Below are 21,811 nucleotides of genomic sequence, written 5' to 3' on the forward strand. Positions count from 1 at the left end.
AGTTACTCTTTCCGTTTCAATTTGTTTGATTTGTCTAAAAATCAAATTTTTTTAAAAAACATCATTTATTATTTTGTTTATCTTGTAAAAATGTATTAGTTTACAAAACTACCTTTAAATAAATTTATCAACTTTTTTAAAAATAATTAATTCTTAATGAGACAACTAAAAAAGTACCCAATTAAATTGGTTTTTTTAAATATTAGTTAGTTTTCTTTTCAAATAGTTTTGAAAATAAAGTATGAGTAAAATAGGAACATTAGTAAACTAATAATTTTTATTTTTAGAAACAGGACAATATTTTGGGACAAACTAAAATGGAATAAAGGACAAACAAACTGAGACAGATATAGTATATTGTTATTTTTAGCACTACCAAATATCAAAATGTGGCTACATTAGTGAAGCCAAAACCATATTTTTTGGCTCCACAACTACAATGCACAATTACTTTTGGCCGTACATTGTAGCTCATATGTAAATATATATATATATATATATATATATATGTTAAATTGTTGTATTCACACTACTTTTTAATAAAAAAAAATCTCTTTTGATTTTGTTCACATGGCTTTTTAATGAATTTTTTATATTATTTTAATCAAATAACTAAAAATATAGATCCATTGATATTTGGTTTATTATAAAGTAAGAAAGTAAAATAGATGAAGTAGCTTTTATAGAGCCATATTGCTAAATTTATGACTCTACCAATGTCAATGCTCTTGATCGATACAGACCAAAATAATATAGTGTCTAGTTTCAAGGTGAAGCTTGTGTTTAGTGCTTTTTGGCTAATACCAATGCAAAAAGGCACTGGTTTCGAATTATATCATGACCAATGTAAAAAGCACTGGACACAAGTTTCATCATTTAGCTAATATCATTCAGGTTAAAGACTTTTTCAAAACTGGCCAATTTAATCTCTAAACTTAATTTAGACCCTAAACCGTTACTTATTTTTCTATTCTCTTACGGTGATTAAGGACCAAGTTGGTCAATTTGAAAAAAATTTAGACTTGATTGGCATTAATCCAAACCTCAAGGATGTTAACTAATTTTACCCTATGAAAAATTATTTTAGATTCTTATGTCCGTTCCATGAAGCACATTTCTCAGAGATAGTAAGAGGCATGCTTAATAGCTTAGGCCCATACGATACCGTCCATTGACAAATACTGTTGGCATAGAAAAATGCTTGTTTTAATAAACGAGTTAAATCTAAGTCTAAGTTTATGCTTGATAAGTGAATAAGTCAAAATCAAACATAATTATTACGGGTTTGTGAACAAGCTAAGACTTGATATATATATATATATATATATATGAAAACATATTTACATAGACTTTATTATTTTGTAAATAAGTTTCTATATATAAAATTAGTATTAATAATTGATTGTTTCTCAACCAACAAAAAAAAAAAAAAAATTTTATTGATGATACAAATATTGCATTTTGTAGTAAAAATTATGTTTTATTTTTTCAAAATACAAGGTTGGTCTAATTGCTGCACGCTTTTTTTGTGTGTGTGTGTGTGGACTGTGGAGCAATTAGAGAAAGAGAGACAAATTGTCTCTCTTTCAAAAAAAAAAAAAAAAAAAAAAAGAGAAGAAGTCAAAGCAATATAATGAAATTTATAAAACAAATTGTATGTTCATACTAGGCCTGTCCACAGGTCGGTCCGAGTCGGGTTTGTGCCCAACCCGGAACCGACCCGACCAGATCGATTGGTGAGAAATTCAACCCGCCGCCGACCGGCATGGTTGATCAGATCGGACCTTCAACGCACGGCAGTCGGTTCGGTCAGAGTTGGAGATCTGAAAATCGGCCAAAATCCGGCGATTTAACGACGAAATCGGTGAAATTTCGGTGATATTTTGGCCGGATTTTCTTCGAATTAGTTGAAATCTCATTAGATTCGGCGAGATCTTGCCAAATCCAGTGAAGATTCCATGGATCTAGCTGAGATCTCGCCAGATGTAAATTACTTCGCCGAGAAATGCTGAGATCTCGGTTCGGTCGGGTTTCTTCGGGTTTTGTAGAGAAAACCCGCCAGCCGACCCGCCGTTTTTGGGTTCTGAAGGCCGAGACCCTCCGCCGACCACCGGAATAGTCGGGTCGGTCGGTTTCGGATTGGTCGCCGGTCGGATCCTCTGGGTGGGTCGGGTCTCGGATGGGTCTAGACAGGCCTAGTTCATACCTTTTTAATTGATATTTGAGTGATTTCCTTCCATTGAAATTAGTGGGAGCTTGGGAATAGATATGCAAGATTGGATTTGTTTTTTAGAATTTGAAGAAGAAAGAAAAGGGATGATAAATATGGAGAGATACGTAGAATGAAGTAACTACCTATTATTAGAAGTATAAAGTTAGTGAGGACGCGATAGTAGATATGTTCAGAATAAGAAAGGGAAAAAAAAAACTTGTCTGTAACTTTTTTTTTTAAGGAAAACCATTTGTTTAATTTTTTTTTTTTAATTTATCAAAAATTTAGGAGTTTTAAATTTAGTTATTTTATATGTCTAATGATAGAGAAGTGCTACGTTCATAATATTTTTACAAAAAATTATAAGTGGTTAGTTATTATTGGTTATAATTTGAATTTATTACTAAAATTACTTTTTTATCCCACTAATAATAATCTGCCACTTAAAATTTGTTGTAAAAATATTGTGAATATAGCATTTCTCCTAACGATATTATTTAAACTTTCTAAAAATGAGAATTTGATGATATTTTGGGTATCAAAAAATAGGAGTCAAAATAGGGTAATCCCCTTAAATAGTAGTATAAATAAGTTAGTTTATTTATTTATTTATTTTATTTTTTAGAGGATATAGATAAGTTAGTCAAGTAACTCATAAATAAGTTTGAACTTGTTTGATAATAAAATGAATAAAATTTGAACTTGTAACCTAGTTCGTCAATAAACTCAAAGCTTGACTTGTAGGGTAGTAAACAAGCTTAATTGAGTACTTGTTTGATAATAAAATAAATAAAATTTGAACTTGTAACCTAGTCTATATATATATATAACCGAAATTTGAAACTCTCACAATTTTCCACGTTAACACAATATTTAAATAAAATTATTTTTGTTTACTCAAAACTTAATAAGGAGTGATACTTTATTTTTCTAACAAGTCCAAACTAAACTCAAACTCATCATTATCATTTTTCTAAAACAAAATTATTTTTGTTTAATCCAAACTTAACAAAGAGTAAAACTCTATCTAACAAGTCCAACTTAAACTTAAACTCAAATATTGATAATTTATCTCCAAATTTGCGAGGTTAATCATGAACACTATAAAAGTAAAGCAAACCCCAATATTTAATTTTAAAAGCCAAGTAAAGGTATGAACTCTTCCTATATTATTTTTTGTCCTTTATTTGTTTAAAAAAAATTATTTTATGGTTTTTCATGTATTTTTTAAAAAGTAATTTTTGTACATGAACCACCAAACTCTCTTTAACCGTTTTTTTACAAGATAAAAAAGTTTGCAGTAATTGAAATTATTCTTTTGAATGTAATTCATCTTTCGCTTATATTTCTCTATTATTTAGTCATATATATATTTTGTTTTGTTTCAATAATTTATAGGCAATGAATCATCTGATTCTTTAATATTTTTTGGTCTTTTAGAAGTTTTAATATCTAAAATTTTGAGTTTTTTTTTTTGCAATATCTAAAACTATCTGACAAATATTTTTTGTAAGCTGTTGCATGTTCAATCAATGGCTTCTTCATCAAATTGTAATACAAATTGAAGTCATACAAGAGCAAATCATACAATGGTGTAGTTTCTTAAATTTTTTATAAAATTATTTTAGTCTACCTCATAAATAGGTAGATTCCTATGCATAGGACAGGTTATTGACTAATTCGTTAATAAACTCAAAGCTTGACTTGTAAGGTAGTAAACGAGCTTAACCAAGTATAAAAAATTCAGACTTATTTATTTAATTTTATTTTGAACACAAAATTTTAGTAATTGAGCTAACTGGAACTCCCCCCCTCAAACAATTCATTTACCTTTGTAAATATTCAGGGGCGTTTGGTAAATTAGGCAAAATTTGGAATTTGGACTGTTTTCAGAAAATTTTTTTGTGAAAAGCATGCGCGTCAAACTAATTAGTAAGGTGGACTGATTTTGAAACTCGAGTTTGGCAAACTCGAGTTCCAGCCCAAAATTCAAACTATAGTGGCGTTTTTTTTAGTGGCGTTTGTCAAAAACGCCACTATATGTACCCTATAGTGGCGTTTTCTATAAACGCTGCTATAGGAACTAAAAAAACGCCACTATAGGGTTTGCTTTCCAACCCAAAATCGAGTTTGGCAAACTCGAGTTCCAAAAACAGTCCAACTAACTAATTAGTTTGACGCGCATGCTATTCTCCAAAAAAATTTCTAAATTCAGTCTAAATAGCAAATTTTGCCGGTAAATTATTTTTAACATATATTTTCGCATTTTTAAATAGTTTACACATGTTTCCACACACCACACCCCCGTATATCAGAATCACCTCCTCAATATCCAATACTTGATTCAGCTTTGTTTACACGCGATGCACTTGAGGATCCGTACGAAGTCGCGTGGGCAAAGAAAAGTTTCCCCTTCCCCACGAAACTGCTTAAGTATTATTATCAATTTTATATTGACACGATACGCTTACACTTACACACTCGGCACGCGCGATCCTCAGGTGGTTGGCGGGGTCAATCTGGTTAGCTATGTCACGCCACGTGTTGTACCTAGAACTTTTTTATTCTCGCAATAAATCGAACATTTTGAAGAAAAAAAAAAAAAAGAATTTCCCCAAGGCAATTAGAAAGGTCTCACAAAACCAGGTTTTTCTTTTTCCCAATACTTTTTAATCAAAAATAAAAGTAATTCACTCCGAGTGGGAAACCCACTATAGAAAAAAAACAAAGGCACAACTGTACAAGTACAAAAGCATATTCGGAAGGTTAAACAAAAACCCTTCTAAGCCAGCTCTAATTCAAGGACTTTTCACTTTCTGCCTCTTTTTAGCTACGAAATATCTTTCTCTTCGTTTGATATTTGGTTTTGCTACAGAGAGCTATCGCCGATCATCGAAGATGCATTCGAGTCACTTGCTTCTCGAGGAGCCGATCAGAATGGCCTCGATTCTCGAACCATCCAAACCTGTAAGCAATCGTCGATCTTCGACTCCTTGTTCATTTCTTTAATCTAAAGCTTTTTTTCTACTCTCATTTGTTCGTGGATCTGAATTTGATTGAATTTTGCAGAGTTTCTTTCCTGCAATGACGAAGATTGTGGGGACTCTAGGTCCTAAATCTCGATCCCTGGAGGTCATTTCTGGTTGCCTCAAGGCTGGAATGTCAGGTATGAAAAGCTTTGTTCGTTTGTTTTTTCTTTTTTCTTCGTAAAAGCAGTTTGTTAGGTTTTGAATGTGTGTGTGCGTGTTTTTTGTAGTGGCTCGATTCGACTTTTCATGGGGAGACCCGGAGTATCATCAGGAGACTCTGGAGACGCTGAAGGCCGCTGTGAAGAATACCAAGAAGCTTTGCGCTGTATGTACTTTCTATATAACTCTCTGTTCTGTTTTTGGATGCTAAAAGCAAATGCATGCAGCTCAGTATAAATTATTTATTATTATTATTATTGATTGTTTGTTCTAATATCTGATAGTTTATTTTGTCTTTGCTTGTTGGATTCTTATGTATATAGAGAGTTATATGTGGTTAATTAAACTCCGTCTGTGTCTGTGCTTAGTCTAATATATTTGGGATTGTTGTTGTTATTGTTTTATGTGGTTCATTAAAAATTAAAATTAGGCACACAACTTTAATTCTTCTTGTTAAGTATTGATTTTGGTTTTTGGCTTGTACCGATAGTATAAAGTTGTGTGAATTGCTTTTGTAAAAAAAAAAAAAAAAAAAAAATTCATTCTAGGATGCACAGACACTTCATTTGGGGTGCTGTATCATGTTATAAATTTTTCGTACCCTTAAAAGTTTTCTGCTATGACTTCATGTTTACATTAAACAAAAAAAGAAAAAGAAAAAATCCATAATAAGGGTACTATTATTGCAATTTCAGGTTATGCTGGACACTGTGGGTGCTGAGATGCAAGTTGTTAATAAAAGTGAGAAAGCTATTTCACTTCAGGCTGATGCTTTTGTTGTATTAACACCACACCACGATCAAGAAGCCACCTCAGAGCTACTGCCCATCAATTTTGATGGGTTGTCAAAGGTTTGATAATATATTTCATATATTTACCCCAGTATTCTTTTCGATACTGTAGTTGCAAAATACTGGCACAATGATTTTTAATCCAAGTAGAGAATCATTGCTTTGGAAATAGCGTTTTAGTAACCTTGCTTATGCCTGGACAAAAACCATATCAAATCCAGAGTTTTGGGTTTTCAGATGGATTGGGTGTTGGAGAATCTTTTATTTTACAGTTTTATATATTTAAGCCTCCAATGTGTTAAGGTGATTCATGGAATGATCCATCATTTTTGCATGTATAAATGAAATATTGTTAACTGTTTATTTAGAATTTTGGATGCTCTTCTTGTGTAAACTGGGGCCTGAATTTTGGGTTCTAGATGCCATATGCGTGATACTGATTTGCTTCTAATTAAATCATTGAGTTGTAATAATGAAGTAACATATGCGCATATAAAATAACCGTGGCTTTTCCTAAGACCTTGTTCTCTCTTCAACAAACTCAAAACACTGTGGTGTTGGTTTTCATCTTTTAAAGAGATGCAGTCTATAATTACATGGTAATGTTGTCTCTTTGTAGTCACTCTTTGTTAGTAAAATCTTGAAAGACAAACTAAACCTTGAATTTGGCTATTGCAGGCAGTGAAGAAGGGAGACACCATTTTTGTTGGTCAATATCTGTTCACTGGAAGTGAAACTACTTCAGTTTGGCTGGAGGTAAGAGACAAACAACCGTTACGGCTGATGTCAGTTGAATGGGTCTTTATGTTTCTTTCAGAATGTTGTTTTTCAATTTTCATTTACTATGTCCAAAGATTGGTCATAAACATGCTTGAAACTGATTTACTTGTGTGTGACTGATTTTATCTATCTGGAATTGAGCAGGTTTCTGAAGTGAAAGGGGAAGATGTAGTTTGTGTATGTAAGAACTCTGCAACACTGGCTGGGTCGTTGTTCACTTTGCACGCCTCTCAAGTTCATATTGAGCTGCCTACCCTCTCTGATAGAGACAAGGAGGTGAGTCTTGAACTTACACCATTTATTGATTGATGAATGGGCTGCACTGCCATTGTCTCTCTCTCATAAACTTTTGAAAGTGCTTTTTGTGATGTATCAATTACTCTTTTTAGGTTATAAGCACTTGGGGAGTTCAAAATAAAATTGACTTCCTCTCACTATCATATACCCGGCATGCAGAAGACGTTCGCCAGGCAAGTAGTTTTCCTTGACATAGTATCTTTTACCGTGTCTTCCTCGAACTGATAATGTTTCTGAATATTCTAAACGTTTTGACTTTATATAACATCACTGACACACTTTTTTTATGCTGAAATGCAGGCCCGAGAGTTTCTTTCTAAGTCGGGTGACCTCAGTCAGACTCAAATTTTTGCAAAGATTGAAAATGTAGAGGTGAGTTGCAGATGTTGTTAGCTCATGAGATTATCTCAGTTTGGCATATAACTTTATATTTTCATTTCAATAGCAGTATTAAGCTAATTGGTATGAATGCATTTATGTTTCTCCTGTTAGGGGTTAAACCATTTTGACGAGATCCTTCAAGAAGCAGATGGTATTATCCTTTCCCGTGGGAATTTGGGCATAGATCTCCCACCCGAGAAGGTAAGTGTCCTGACTTGGACAAAGGATTCATTTCTATAGTATTAAGCTTTTGCACTTGTAATATGTGGTATTTAATAGATTTATAGATGTGCTTAATTCAGTTCTGGTCATACATAGACAAATTGCCTACATATATAGACAATAGTTCATATATTACCTACGTCAATGTTATGAATTCTCATTTACATACTTTTCAATCTTACAATGTAGTAAAAGAAATATGTGGAGTTGCACTATTCTCTTTATCTAGTGATGTCTAAGATTTTGTTTTAGCTTATTGTTTAGTTTCCAAACCCTGATATTCTTTTCCCCTTTTTTGTTTTTATCTGTCAAAAATATACAAAGGGTCTAATATGAAATCTCAAGATCTTTATAATGTTGGTACATATCAGTTATTATGTGACATATCTTGGTGCATGCAGCATACCATGTATCCTTTGATGTGCTCCCTATAACTTTAATATCAAAAGTTGAATATGTTTCATGTTATAAAACCTAATTGGTTGTGTTGGCCATGGTAAAGATTTGATGCTTGTAATTGCTTTCTTTATCTTGATGTAATTTTTAGACTGCTACATGGAGCATGCCCCTAATCTATCTCTATGTACCTGGCAGGTGTTTTTATTTCAAAAAGCTGCCCTCTACAAGTGTAACATGGCTGGAAAGCCTGCAGTGCTTACTCGTGTTGTGGACAGTATGACTGACAACTTGCGACCAACTCGTGCAGAAGCTACTGATGTTGCTAATGCTGTGTTGGATGGTGAGTCACTATTTGATTCAACACTAGTTGCTTTAGAGACTCTTGAGGCCAAAGGCATGGATTTCATTGATATGTAATTGCATATTATATGTGATTGTGTTTGAGCTACTATCATGTTTATTGAATTTAGGACAATTTTTGGTTCCTTACCCTCCTTTTAGTGTTTATGGTTTCTGTTTGACATTGTTTGCAAGTATGACATGCACATTTACCCCTTTTTTTACAAGTAATAATGATTTTATTGAAAAGAGACTACTCCATGATGAACATGAAGAATCAAAAGAATTACAAAGAATCAAAATCATTTACCCCTTTTCTAATGGATGCAGGAAGTGATGCAATTCTTTTGGGTGCTGAGACTCTACGTGGGTTGTACCCTGTTGAGACTATTTCCATCGTTGGTAAAATTTGTTCTGAGGTATGTCTTTTCTTGAAATTACTTATATTTTTGAATGTGAGCTTTAAACTTGCAAATTGAAACTGGAAGATTATAGAACTAGTAAGATCCAGAATGGTTGAGAATGATAGGGTCCAGATTAAACCGAAGTACCAAACCAGCCTTGCAACATCCCTGTGCACAAATATTATATATTTACAATATGTTTCTGTTGATAATGCTGAGGTGCTATTGCTTTAAATGTCAACAATTGTAATTTGTTGAAACTAGTACAATTTTGAGTTTATTGGAAGGTGGTGACTATTTCATTACATTCCCTATAATGGACCGGATTTATTTTTGGGTTTATACCATACATGATTTTTAGGATTCCAATCTGGATCATAGATCCTACATCTCTAAATTGATCCAGATCATAGCAAAGTCATATACAAAGTAAAATTGAGGTAGAATCTCAAGTTGGATCGTGGTATAGCGTAGGATTGGGGTCCCAATCGGCAAGCCTGGATGATTCTCCCGCAGGGATTATTTATTTATTTATTTATTGTTAAGCATAGGTCAATACTCCAAAGCCTCTTTTAGCTCAAAATGAAAAGAGGAAAAAAAACAGCTGGGTTTTACATGAAAAGAAAATGGTCCTTGAGAGAGAGAGAGAGGCCTGGTTCACCTTGAAGCTGTGGGGTTTTCCATTCATTTTACGAAGTGAAATACAGCCAAAAAGAAAACCACAACAATGATACATGTATAACCGTGTATGGCATCAAGATAGAGAGGTTAATGGCGGAAGGTAAAACCATACTCCATTGTTATTTGAGAAAGAAGGGAGAAAGATACAGAAGGCGGGGGTAGGCAGAATATTAAATGGTGAAGATATTAAAGCTAACTCATTATTGTTTGTATCCTACTTTATTCTTTATTTGTCTAATTATTATGGGAAGTGTGTGTTGTCTGAGTGGCACACGTGGTGCTGATAAGAATAGAGATGGTGCTGTGTAGTGTGGCACACATGGTGGGTAGCTAATGTTTCTCACTAACTAATGAAGCTGTTAGTTGAAGCAAGTGGATGAGTTAGCATGACTTTGTCCTATTTAGCGTTAGAGCTTTATCTCTACATTATAATGCCATTTTATATTCTCCCCCAAAGAATCAATACCCCACTTCTTCTTCAATGGCACATGAAACTAAAATTAGATTTGTTATCAATTGTATGTACGTGATATATTTTCCTTCCCCTTCCCATGTCTACAAAGAGAATTTTAATTATTAGAGATATGGAGCATGAAAGTTGTATTATTTTAAATATATTCATTTTTCTTTAATGATTTTACTGATTATTTAGCATATGTCATTATTGTTGGTGATTTTCAATTTATTTATTTATTGTTATTATTTTTACGTAAAGTAGAATCTTACAATCCTCAATCTAATCCATGAGGACCTCTTACCGATCCTATGTAGGATCCCAATTCAAACAATTGTTCCCTCGTTGCTTGGATTTTCTTTTGCCTCCAGTAATTGCCTTGTTTTAGATTAATGATGAGCACATTTTCTTGTAAACTTATTTTAGCAGATGAAGTTTTATTTTATTGTGTTAATTATTAAAAAAAAAGTTTAAAACGTTATCACAAAAATAATGTGTAATAATTCTTGTTTTATGTTCATACACCTTGTACAAGGATTTTCATGATTTCCCTCCCCTCTGATATTATCCTTGTAGGCAGAGAAGGTTTTCAACCAAGACCTTTATTTCAAGAAGACTGTTAAATATGTTGGAGAGCCAATGACCCACTTGGAATCTATTGCTTCCTCTGCGGTATTTACTTGTCAATGTTTCTGTTTCATTCATTAATGGATACTATGGATTTGATTATATATGTGTTGTAGTTCTTGTTGAAATCATTGCATTTTTAAATAGGATTTCTTATTGGGCAATATTTATTTTTCTAGGTTCGAGCTGCCATTAAGGTGAAGGCATCTGTTATTATTTGCTTCACTTCTTCAGGAAGAGCCGCAAGGTATTTTCTTCGTGGATGGTTAAATACAAATGTGTTCCTGTTGGTTACTATTGAAAATTGAATGATCTGCTCGTCCTTCCAATTATGAGTTTGCAAACCTCAGATATGGGCAGTTTTTTTTGGGTTTTTTTTTTTTTTTTTTTGGGGGGGGGTGGGGGTTGGGGTTGTGCATTTATAGTATAATCAATATTGTAAATTCATGTGCGGCTTATCATTTTGACTCATGTCTAATTATATGTATGTGCAGATTGATTGCCAAGTATAGGCCAACAATGCCAGTTCTATCTGTTGTAATCCCCCGACTTAAGACAAATCAGCTAAAATGGAGCTTTACTGGAGCGTTTGAGGTATAGTGTTGATTCTGATTTATCTAGCGATCGTTTTCTGTAGTTATTTCTTTTGTTTGCTTTTACAATGCTTTTGATTTTTTTTTTTTTTAATTCTTTGACTCTACTATGTCTTCTGTCTAATATCTGTGTTCTCCATGTTCAAATAGTTTCAGGAAGTATGAAGGGATAAATATTGTTGATTATCCTCTTATCCCCCCCACCCCCTTTCTCTCTATTTTTAAGGAGTTGCTTAGTATAATGTGTAGCATCTGATTATTAGCCAGAAAAATTACTAGTTCAATGGCCATAGAGGTGGCAGAGTACCATATTGGAATTTTTATTTCTTATGCATTTTTTGATGTACGTGTTACCTTCCCCTTCTACTATTGGTTTTGAAGCTCAGGTTTATCATCTTTTTTTTCTTGTTCAGGACCAACCATGTAGTCTGTCGTATCATTTATGGGAAAGCTATCCCTCTAATGTAATATTCCTTTTATATAACCTTATTTAGTAGTCACTGGATTATTACACTGCAATTCTGTAATCTTATAATGACATAGTATGCCATAGTGTACTATCAATATTGCCTTGATTTGCTGTAAAACTTGGATGTTGTCATCTATGGTTTTAACTCTTTGTTACTAAACTAATTTCCTGAAACACTGACTCTTCTCTGTTCTTGCTTTTTATGCTCTCTTAAATTGTTGAAGTTTCATGGTCATTTACTCTGTACCTTCTCTTTATATCTTAGCCGATGATTTTAATTCTTTTTGGCAATTGGCAGGCAAGGCAATCACTTATAGTCAGAGGTCTCTTCCCCATGCTTGCTGATCCCAGACATCCTGTAAGTTTTCAATTTTTGTTAGTTTTTGTTTTCTGGTAAATGCTAAGAAAAACAAAACAAAAACTATCAATTAATATGGAAATGTGTTTGTTTTAATATGGTGAGGTCTCTTTCAGGATCAAATGATAATCTAGTCTTCGGTCAGTCCTTTATTTAAATGCTGATTCTTACTCTCTGGGAATAACTTTTTTATATCTGTTTATCATCCAAACAGACCTGAAATCAATGTTGATGACTTGATTATATTTGGTTGAGCCTAATGTTGTACCTTGGGCTGGTCATGGTACCTGCTTTCAAACCAAATTGATTTTTTTTTTCAGAGAGAGATTAGGGTATGGTTTGCAACTTTCTTCAGTATGAGTTCAGTTTTATGTCTAGTGAGGAGCAGTGAAGTCAGGTCTGGTCTGTATGTCCCTATTGCCAGTACTGTCATCTCCTCAGTGCTGCTGTTGCCCCTGCCTCCCTTGTAGGTGGATTTAGATATCTTGGCCAAGGACTTTGTTTTTAATGTACTGAATCTACTGATGATAAGTTCCGTGGTCACCCTAGCCTGACTGCAATCTGAGGTTACCCTGCAAGGAATGTAAAATTTGGTGGTCTGTTTTTTATGATGAGAAAATTTTGATTATCTTAGTGCTTCCTGGAATTAGTTACTTTACATGTTCAATATTGGTATATGGGTTTGGATCTGGGGCAAGAGTTGCATCTTTAATATGAGAGAAAAAAGTTTAAAAGGTTAAAAAAATTTCTGATCCAAGGGCTGAGATTAAAAGTTGAGTTTTTTAACATTTAATCTCAGCTCTTGAAAGACAATTGCATGGTATATAAACCACTTCTGCATTTTTTTTACACCCAATATGTTCCTGGCTACCTTGTTTTACATTGATTAAATATTTGTTGAAAATCGCAGGCGGAGTCTACAAATGCAACAAATGAGTCAGTTCTAAAGGTTGCCCTTGATCATGGAAAGGTATCGGGTGTCATTAAATCACATGATCGAGTTGTTGTTTGCCAGAAAGTTGGGGATGCTTCTGTGGTCAAGATTATTGAACTCGAAGATTAATAAGCTTTTCTTACCCTCGGTTTGAGGTATACTTCCTCATAAATTTTTTTGAAGTGGTGGTGAACTGTGTTGCTGCCACCCATGAAGTAATTTTACCTCCAAGTTATGGAGTCTAGCTTGTGACTCAACATGTATTAAGAATATACGCACCCAGGCATTACATTGGTTTTTCAAAAGTTATCAAAGTCAGCTACATCTCATGCTCCCCGCCTTTCTCTATATCAGTTTTCTTGGTAACGCACCATTAAAATTTATTTTCTGAAGCTATTACCTGAGATTACATGACTGCAGTTTAGGATTTTTTTTTTCAATTGGTGCTCACTGTACTGTGTGGTCAGTACTGAATTAACCTTGGTTTGGTTGCATTCTGGTTCGACACGAGCAATGTAATTTTTGTGCAATTAATTTGGTTAAAACAAATTTTGGTTCATTTATGTTTTTTTTTAATGAATATTTATACTATGTTTGGGAGTTCATAAAAGAATGTAGTTGAAACTTGAATGGATTGATTGAATGGAAAGGAATAAAAATATAGAATGTAAGGGCCTGCTTGGTAATGTTGTTCTAGTGATGTTTGTATTTTTCTAAAATACATATGGGTGAAAACATATAAAAATACATGTAATGTTGTTTAAATATTTAAAATTGTTGTTTAAAATACGTTACCAAACAACTCCTAACTGTGATTTTTTTTTTTACTTTTTGGAGAGTATAAATGGATGCTATAAAAATAATGAACGTAAGAAAAAAAAAAAAAAAACTATTTTCTATTATTATAATATACTCCCAAATAGGTGAATCTCTCTCTCTCTCTCTCTCTCTCTCTTAGGAAATACAAATCCACATCATTCCATCCCTTTCTCCCTCCCGACAAATTTTTTTTGAAATACCCTCCCGACAAATTTTTAAATGTTCATTTTACTTATCCAATAATCTAATCCTGTCCTGGTTAAAGAAAACGGCAACGGCTTGGTGTTTTATATTTATTCTTTATTTGTGTGAGAAGTGCTGGATGTTAAACAATAAGACGAGAGGATACGTGATCTGCGCTTATCCTATCTAGGAGAAATTAGGGCAAAAGTTTGGCTATAAACTTTGTTGTAGCCTAAGTTTGTAGTCTAAAGTTACAATTTTTACTAAAAAAAATTAACATAAATATATATTTTGAAAATCTAACCATTGAATAAATTGAATTGCATATTTTTTATGTTGTTAACACATCAAATTTCATGTCATTAGATGTTATTTACTTTTCGGTTCATAAACTTATTTTTATATGTATAATTTTATACTACAAAAACTTGAAATTTAAACATTTAACTGATGACATAGTTCTTGATTTTTGATTTTTTGGATATTTGACAAGTATGAAGAATAAAAGAAGAAAATATAATCTAATGGTAGATTTGTTAAAATTCACATCCAATATAAACTTTGTTGTAGCCTAAGTTTGTAGTCTAAAGTTACAATTTTTACTAAAAAAAATTAACATAATTATATATTTTGAAAACTGAATAAATTGAATTGCATATTCTTTATGTTGTTAACACATCAAATTTCATGTCATCAGATGTTATTTACTTTTCGGTTCATAAATTTATTTTTATATGTATAATTTTATACTACAAAAATTTGAAATTTAAACATTTAACTGATGACATAGTTCTTGATTTTTGATTTTTTGGATATTTGACAAGTATGAAGAATATAAGAAGAAAATATAATCTAATGGTAGATTTGTTAAAATTCACATCCAATAAAAATATATTGAGCAAAGTTGTAGTCAAATTTGTCATAGAAATTATTTCGTACATCCGTGTATTACATCTCTCTCTCTCTCTCATATTTTGTGATTGAGTTTCCAATTATCAAACAACTTCATTTGGTGTTGTGAAAAAATTGCATCGCATATATATATATATATATATATTTTTTTTTTTTTCCCTCTTAGATGGGGTAAAAAATATTAGCCATTATTTTTGCTTTGTCAAAAAATCTTTGCTTTCAAACCAAATGAAAACAACGGACTTTATCGACCCCAAAAGAACAAAGGTAAACTAGAACAACAAATGATTAATGAGTTTTATCCCTCTTATTTTCTATCTACAAATCTCGTTTAATTACAAATGGACTTAATTTAGATTCTATTAGTGCAATCTATAGAAATACCAGATCTTAGAAGTACAATATATTATTTCTAAGAATATATTTGAAAGGATAATATATATTACACTCGAAGCACCCGCATTAGATGTGGTAAATGTGCCAAATGCCAAATATTTGGCACATTTGCCACACCAAACACAAAAAACCCTCTTTATCAGATGTTCCAAATGTTATAATTTTTGCAACATGCTACAGTATCATCACATATTTGCCACTGTATGGACAGATGTGGCAAATGCTTTTATTATTTTTTTTATTCCTCGTTCTCTCTCATCTCTCCGTCAGTCTCACTCTCTCACCCCAATCCTCTCCTCTGAACCCCAACCCTCACTACTCTTCCACGCCGACGCCGACTGGTTGAGGCAGTTGATGGGTTACGGAGGATTTGGTTGAGGTAGTTAGGCTGGGTGTCGGCAGAGGTGGGTTTCGATTGAGCTATAACTAGGTGTTAGCGGAGAAGGGTTTTTGATTAAAGGTGGTTTTTTTTTTTTTTTAGTGGGTTTTCAGTTGAAGGTGAGTTTTCAGTGGAAGGGTTTTGGGGCAGTTGAAGGTGAGTTTTTGGTGGAAGGGTTTTTAGTTAAAGGTGAGTTTTTTTTTTGTTGGGTTTTCGGTTGAAGGTGGGTTTTCGATGGAAGGGGCTTTCGGCTGAAGGTGAGTTTTTGGTTGAATGGGTTTTCGTTTGAAGCTAGGTTTTCAGTTGAAGGTGGGGCTTTTGCTTTGGTTGTAGTATCAATGGGTGGTGGTGATGAAGGTTTTGGGTCAGTGATTGGTTGAGGCAGTTGATGGGTCATGGAGGATTTGGCTGGGATTTTGCTGGATTTGTTTTGGTCATGGAGGATTTGGCTGGGATTTGAATCATTTGATGGGTTGTTTGGGTTGGGGTTATGTTTGTTTGTTGTGGAATTTGGCTGGATTTGTTTGGGTGTTCTTTGAGTTGTGTTTTTGGTTGTGGAGGATGTGGTGGTTGTGTGGTGGTGGCTGTTGGTTGTTGGCAGCAGTGTGGTGGCTATTGATTGTGTTTGATGAGTTGTAAATATTATTTTAATGTATAGAATTGAATGATAAAACATCTGATAAATGGAATGTTGTAAAATGATGTGGTAAAATAATAAAGTAGGTCTTTGGTGTGACAAAATGACAAATTATGCCACGGCTACTGTGGATGCTCTCATGCTTGTTAAACACACGCCACTTTTGCACATAAACTAATAACTTCAAGTTATGATTTTATGATTTTCCTATTTGAAATAGAGGGATATGAAAGAATAATAGAAGGAAAATAAATTAAATAATACACTATACTACCCTTCTCTTGTCCTCCCATATATCCTTCATCAAAACAAAAATATATGGAATTCATTGTACCGTTGTGCAACTTGGAAGTAGAAATGTAAGCACAAGGGATCAAAAGAACCGAAGAGGATATTCATAAAATAGATATGTATATTTTATAATATCATAAAAAGCAAGCAAGAGCGCCCGTGGCCTAATGGATAAGGCGTCTGACTTCTAATCAGGCGATTGTGGGTTCGAGTCCCACCGGGCGTGCGCAACTCTTTCTGGTTTTTGGATACAAATCCGGCCATTGAAGAGCTCATTTTCATTGCTATAATATTTTTGGCTTATTTTCAACATCATATTTTTTGGAAACAAATCCGGGCAACCCAATGAAAAGGGCTCATTTTTGGCTAAATCCAGCTTGAAAAAGAGAGGGAATCTTTTTTTTTTTTTTCTTTTTTCTTTGAGAAAGAGATTATAATTAAAAGGAAGGCAAGCAAGCCTGAATATATATACAGAGACTTACCAAAATTCACAACAAAATTTAAAAGATCCAAAGTGAACAAGAACTAAACAGCCTTTATAACCATCTAAAACTATCTTGTAATTTGACCTATTATACAATTTAACCAGTAATAGAGGATGGATCACCCCTCTTATTAGAAGAATGCTGTTGCTGATGGTGGTGTTGGTGTTGAAGATCAAGTAACTCTATCTCTTTCTGTCGTACAAGTAACACCATTCTCTCATTCTCGAGCCTTCTCCTCTCATTTTCAAGCTTAGCTCTATCCATTTCCCTCTCCTTCTTGCTACTAAACTTTACCCACTTAAACCTTTGCTTCTCTAGCTCAAACGCTTGGCATTGATACATCACTTGCTGCTCCTCCAATTGCATCAACCGGGTCCTCATCCATTGCTTCTTATCCCAAGGACTCTTAGCCCCGTCTTGAACCATACTCACCAATTCACATCTCAATTGTTGCATTAACTGAGCTGAACCATTACTAAACACTCCCTTCCTGGCCCTTTTACTCCTTGAAGAACATCTTTCTTCATTATCATCCTCATCTTCATGTAGTACCCCATGCCCACTATGACCCCTAGAACCACCTTGATCCTCTTCATCCTCGTCCTCATCTTCATATTCATCAGAATCATCATCATCCTCATCATCTTCCTCATCCTCTTCACCACTCCCACCTTTCACCATCTTAGACCCTTCACTCAAATTAGCTCCCACAACAGCATTCTCTGATGAATGAAAGCAACGTTGCTGTTGTGCTTGCTGGTTTTGAATATGTGAATTTGATGGCTCTGTCGCTGCCTCTGCCGATTGATTTACAACCCCATGACCACAACTATTGTGATAAGCACACATTTCTCTAAAAAACAAGTGCTTAGAATTCAACAACTTACGAACCTCTTCCTTCATCTTAGGCGTCAAGTCCATTGTCTCCAACAAGCTCTGATTCTCCACCACCTTACAAGCTGTACCTTTCCCAAGAATATCATTCACTCTCTTATACCTCTTGTTCAAGTCATTGAACTTGTCCTCGCATTGCTGCGGAGACACATAGAACCCCTTCTCCATCATAGCCCGAGAAACTGATTTCCACTTCCCTTTCTTTTGTAACAACCCGGAAGATTTCTTTTTCGCATTTTGATCAGTCCCTTCAGGCCCAGCTTCATCTCCTATGTAATAAACAGCCATTATTAGAAGCCTCACCATCGTGTCTGTCCACTTCATTCTTTGCCAAGGTGAATTTTTTCTCTTGGCATCCCCTGAATTGCTGTCATCAGCACCAAACCCAGCTGGGTCTTCTTCATCACTGAGAGATATTGGTTGCTTGGCCTTTTGAGCAAATGGGAATTTCAAGGATTGCTGATGGGGATGGTGATCAGGGTCGTTATTGTGGGGATAGGAAAGCATTTGGGTGTGATGGTTAAGGTGGTGAGAGTTTTGAGTGTTTGTGGGGTTTTGTTGTTGTTGTTGTTGCTGCTGTTTTTGTTGCTGTTGATGAAGAGGCAGTTCTAGGCCTAGCATTCCAGAACCAATGTTTGAAAACATCCCACCACCTAAAACATTTGGTTCCATCAGAAACTAAAATTGGGTCTATTTGATGACAGAAAAAAACACAAAAATCCAGTCAAGAAGGAAAACAATTTGAAGAAAAAGTAATTAATAAAAAAACATACCCCGGGCAATTGAGTTGAGATAACTAGAACAAAATGTTACTGCCCAAAGCGCTAAAAGACGAGAGACGTGTACCGAATTGTCATATCACGAGGTTCTGAAACTGCACAGAAAGATGGTATTCTTTGGCAGATACAAAATACAAAGAGAGAATGGGGAGAGATGCATTAAATTGAGTTTGAGTGGTGGGATAGATAAGACGGAGATTGAGAGAGTATAAACAAAGAGCGGAGCAGCCGGTTTTGGATTGGGAGGTTTTGGTTGTGCTGACAGAAAACTGCCCATGGTTTTGCTCTCTCTCTCTCTCTCTCTCTCTGCTTTTTGTACGCAAAACCCACAGGATTTTTCCAAAACTAGGTAGCGGACTTAATAATACTGTGTAAATTGTAATAGGCTTTACCCTATATATGGCATGGCACAATGACACGTTAATCTAAGGACACATTTTTTTTACTTTTTTTATTGCTGAATGTTAATCTAAGGACACTCGGTCAACAACCTTAGGAGTCAGTATATATATTTTTAAAGTAATTTAGGGGGTGTTTGGTCAAGTAATTTGAGAATGGTTGTTTGAAATTTTTTGTAATATATATATAAGTGAAAAAGTGTATAATATTGTTTAAAATGTAAAAATGTGAGTTTAAACTTAATCACCAAACAAGTCCTACGGTTTATTTTCCCAAGAAAAAATTTAGAGGTCGAAGACATACCTCTAAACTTTTCAAAAAATCAAAAATTTATAACTGTGTTATCAATAAAATGTTTAAATTTTTTTTTTACAATTTATAATTATAAATAAATAATAAATTTATGAATCGAATAATAAGTAACATTTAATTGGCATAAAATTTGATATATTTATTAAGAATATAAAAAATATACAATTCAATGATTAAAATTATAAAATATATAGTCATAATAATTTTTTTAGTGAAAGTTATAAGTTGTGATTATCAACTGCAACTAAATTTGTAGCCAAATTATTTTCCATTTTTAATTTAGAGTTGATTTAATTTGTTGGTTTGATTTGAAAGGCCAACTGGCCAATTATTATGTATTTAGTCATCTTAGGATTTAATATTATTTTATTTTAATTGGAATTTTTGGAGGGTGCCATCGGTTAGATTCTTGGACCCATAAGCCTCCTTTTTATGGCGGCCAAAGTATACAATACCTAAACATAAGACAGATGCGAATTCTTTTGATCCAACTGATACATCACCAAAATGCCTATGTTTGCCTGACAGCTAATTTTTTGGGTATTTATTTTTATTTTTAATTAAATAAAATCTTTGGTTATTTTGTCTTCCTCCAAAAGTAATAAGTAATATCCTTTTCCTTCATTGACTTATTAACACATAAAAAAATGAAATTAAAAAAAAATTGTCACATCATATTATTATAATTCAAAGTCATTTTATTTTTTTATTTAATGTATACATATTCATGTGATATTAAGATCAATTGTCCAAATCATATAAGAAATCTTAAATGTAAAAAAAAAAAAAAAAAATCAAAATTATAATATAAATATGAAAAATAGGTATTTACAGACACAATAAATATTAGCTATAATATACATATTTTATGACTTAGGCTTTTGTTAATGGGTGTCAAAGTATACCCATTAGGGAGGAATTGAGAGGATCTTATATTGAAAAAAAAGAAAAAAAAGAAGTTAAGAGCATAGTTGTCAAACCGTGAATCGTATCGTGAATCGATTTTTAATTTTTTTGTATCGTGTATCGTAAGATACACAAACACTTAATAAAATTTATAAAAAATTATAAATATACATATATAAAGGATATATTCATTATAAATTTTAAATATATTCAACTAATGACTAATTTATTCATCACTTATGTAATAATATCTAACAAACTAACTAAATAAATCAAACTAGCATGTGTTGATAACATACACATTAAAATTACTTAAATTCAAAAGTGATAATATATTACAAATGACTCAAAATTAATAATTTATTTTCATCATATTCATCAAATTGCCTAATCAACCCCGTCTAAGTCAATGCTATCATCATATTTATAATTTTGCAAATTTATTTCTTCATTAAAATTTTCTTCATCGTCATTCGTCATTAACATTTACTATCTCTTCTTGTTCTTTCTATTTCTATAAATTTTTTTTGGCATTCTAGTTTCTTGGACTTATAACAATAACGACAAAAAAAAAAATTAAATAAATTTTTAAATATCAAAGTGAAAGGTACGTGTGTACTGTATAGTCCAATTGAAGGAGAGAGGGGAAAAAAACTTATCAATATGTTATTTTAGTAAGCAAAATTAAGTAAACTAATAATTTTGTGTTAAAAACAAGTCTAACAACTTGTTAGATTCAAATAAAAGTACAAATTTTAACAAAAAATCTCATTTTAAAGCATTTGTCTATGTATCGTACGATACGTATAATTTTACGATACGATACGATTCATTCGATACACACACTGTATCGTACGATTCATGAGCACTTACGATACGCCGATACGATACGGAACTTTTTACACACGATTCGATACGTATCGTACGATACGTATCGCGTATCGTACGATACTGACAACTATGACTGTATAGTCCAATTGAAGGAGAGAGGGGAAAAAAACTTATCAATATGTTATTTTAGTAAGCAAAGTTAAGTAAACTAATAATTTTGTGTTAAAAACAAGTCTAACAACTTGTTAGATTCAAATAAAAGTACAAATTTTAACAAAAAATCTCATTTTAAAGCATTTGTCTTTGTATCGTACGATACATATAATTTTATGATACGATACGATTCATACAATACACACATTGTATCGTACGATTCATGAGCACTTACGATACGCCGATACGATACGGAACTTTTTACACACGATTCGATACGTATCGCGTATCGTACGATACTGACAA

The 21,811-nt window shown here is 33.1% G+C and overlaps 2 protein-coding genes and 1 non-coding gene across 5 annotated transcripts; 2 read left to right on the top strand and 1 right to left on the bottom strand.

Annotated features, from left to right (window-relative positions):
* The first annotated feature begins 4,859 nt into the window (after positions 1–4,859).
* On the top strand, positions 4,860–13,525 carry LOC115953070 (pyruvate kinase 1, cytosolic). Of its 2 annotated transcripts, XM_031070549.1 has the most exons (17): positions 4,938–5,179; positions 5,282–5,378; positions 5,469–5,566; positions 6,096–6,251; positions 6,870–6,947; positions 7,116–7,247; positions 7,361–7,441; positions 7,569–7,640; positions 7,761–7,850; positions 8,466–8,610; positions 8,940–9,028; positions 10,725–10,820; positions 10,955–11,022; positions 11,270–11,369; positions 11,782–11,832; positions 12,136–12,195; positions 13,106–13,525. In XM_031070549.1, the coding sequence occupies exons 1-17, from the start codon at positions 5,111–5,113 to the stop codon at positions 13,256–13,258; spliced, it is 1,635 nt and encodes a 544-aa protein (XP_030926409.1). In that variant the 5' UTR covers positions 4,938–5,110; the 3' UTR covers positions 13,259–13,525. The 2 variants fall into 2 exon arrangements, with proteins under 2 accessions (XP_030926410.1, XP_030926409.1); XM_031070550.1 differs by lacking the exon at positions 11,782–11,832 and having other exon boundaries at positions 4,860–5,179.
* A 3,374-nt stretch (positions 13,526–16,899) lies between these two features.
* TRNAR-UCU lies at positions 16,900–16,972 on the top strand. The gene has a single exon. It is a non-coding gene; the product is annotated as a tRNA-Arg (tRNA).
* A 241-nt stretch (positions 16,973–17,213) lies between these two features.
* Positions 17,214–19,200, bottom strand: LOC115953453 (stress response protein NST1). Of its 2 annotated transcripts, XM_031071097.1 has the most exons (2): positions 18,899–19,199; positions 17,214–18,778 (listed from the first exon to the last, which is right to left on the bottom strand). In XM_031071097.1, exon 2 carries the CDS (start codon positions 18,768–18,770, stop codon positions 17,328–17,330), a length of 1,443 nt encoding a protein of 480 aa, XP_030926957.1. In that variant the 5' UTR covers positions 18,771–18,778; positions 18,899–19,199; the 3' UTR covers positions 17,214–17,327. The 2 variants fall into 2 exon arrangements, with proteins under 2 accessions (XP_030926957.1, XP_030926956.1); XM_031071096.1 differs by having other exon boundaries at positions 17,214–19,200.
* Between the last annotated feature and the right edge of the window lie 2,611 nt (positions 19,201–21,811).

This window comes from Quercus lobata, chromosome 7 (genome assembly GCF_001633185.2).
Source record: "Quercus lobata isolate SW786 chromosome 7, ValleyOak3.0 Primary Assembly, whole genome shotgun sequence".
Classification (NCBI taxonomy): Eukaryota; Viridiplantae; Streptophyta; class Magnoliopsida; order Fagales; family Fagaceae; genus Quercus; species Quercus lobata.

What these genes read in the sequence shown, in the direction of transcription:
- LOC115953070 (XM_031070549.1), top strand. Translation starts at nt 5,111, where the DNA reads ATGCATTCGAGTCACTTGCTTCTCGAGGAGCCGATCAGAATGGCCTCG. An exon ending in ATACCAAGAAGCTTTGCGCT is followed by an intron (nt 5,567 to 6,095) that starts GTATGTACTTTC and finishes TTGCAATTTCAG; the next exon opens with GTTATGCTGGACACTGTGGG. An exon ending in TCTTCAGGAAGAGCCGCAAG is followed by an intron (nt 11,023 to 11,269) that starts GTATTTTCTTCG and finishes ATGTATGTGCAG; the next exon opens with ATTGATTGCCAAGTATAGGC.
- LOC115953453 (XM_031071096.1), bottom strand. Translation starts at nt 18,797, where the DNA reads ATGGAACCAAATGTTTTAGGTGGTGGGATGTTTTCAAACATTGGTTCT.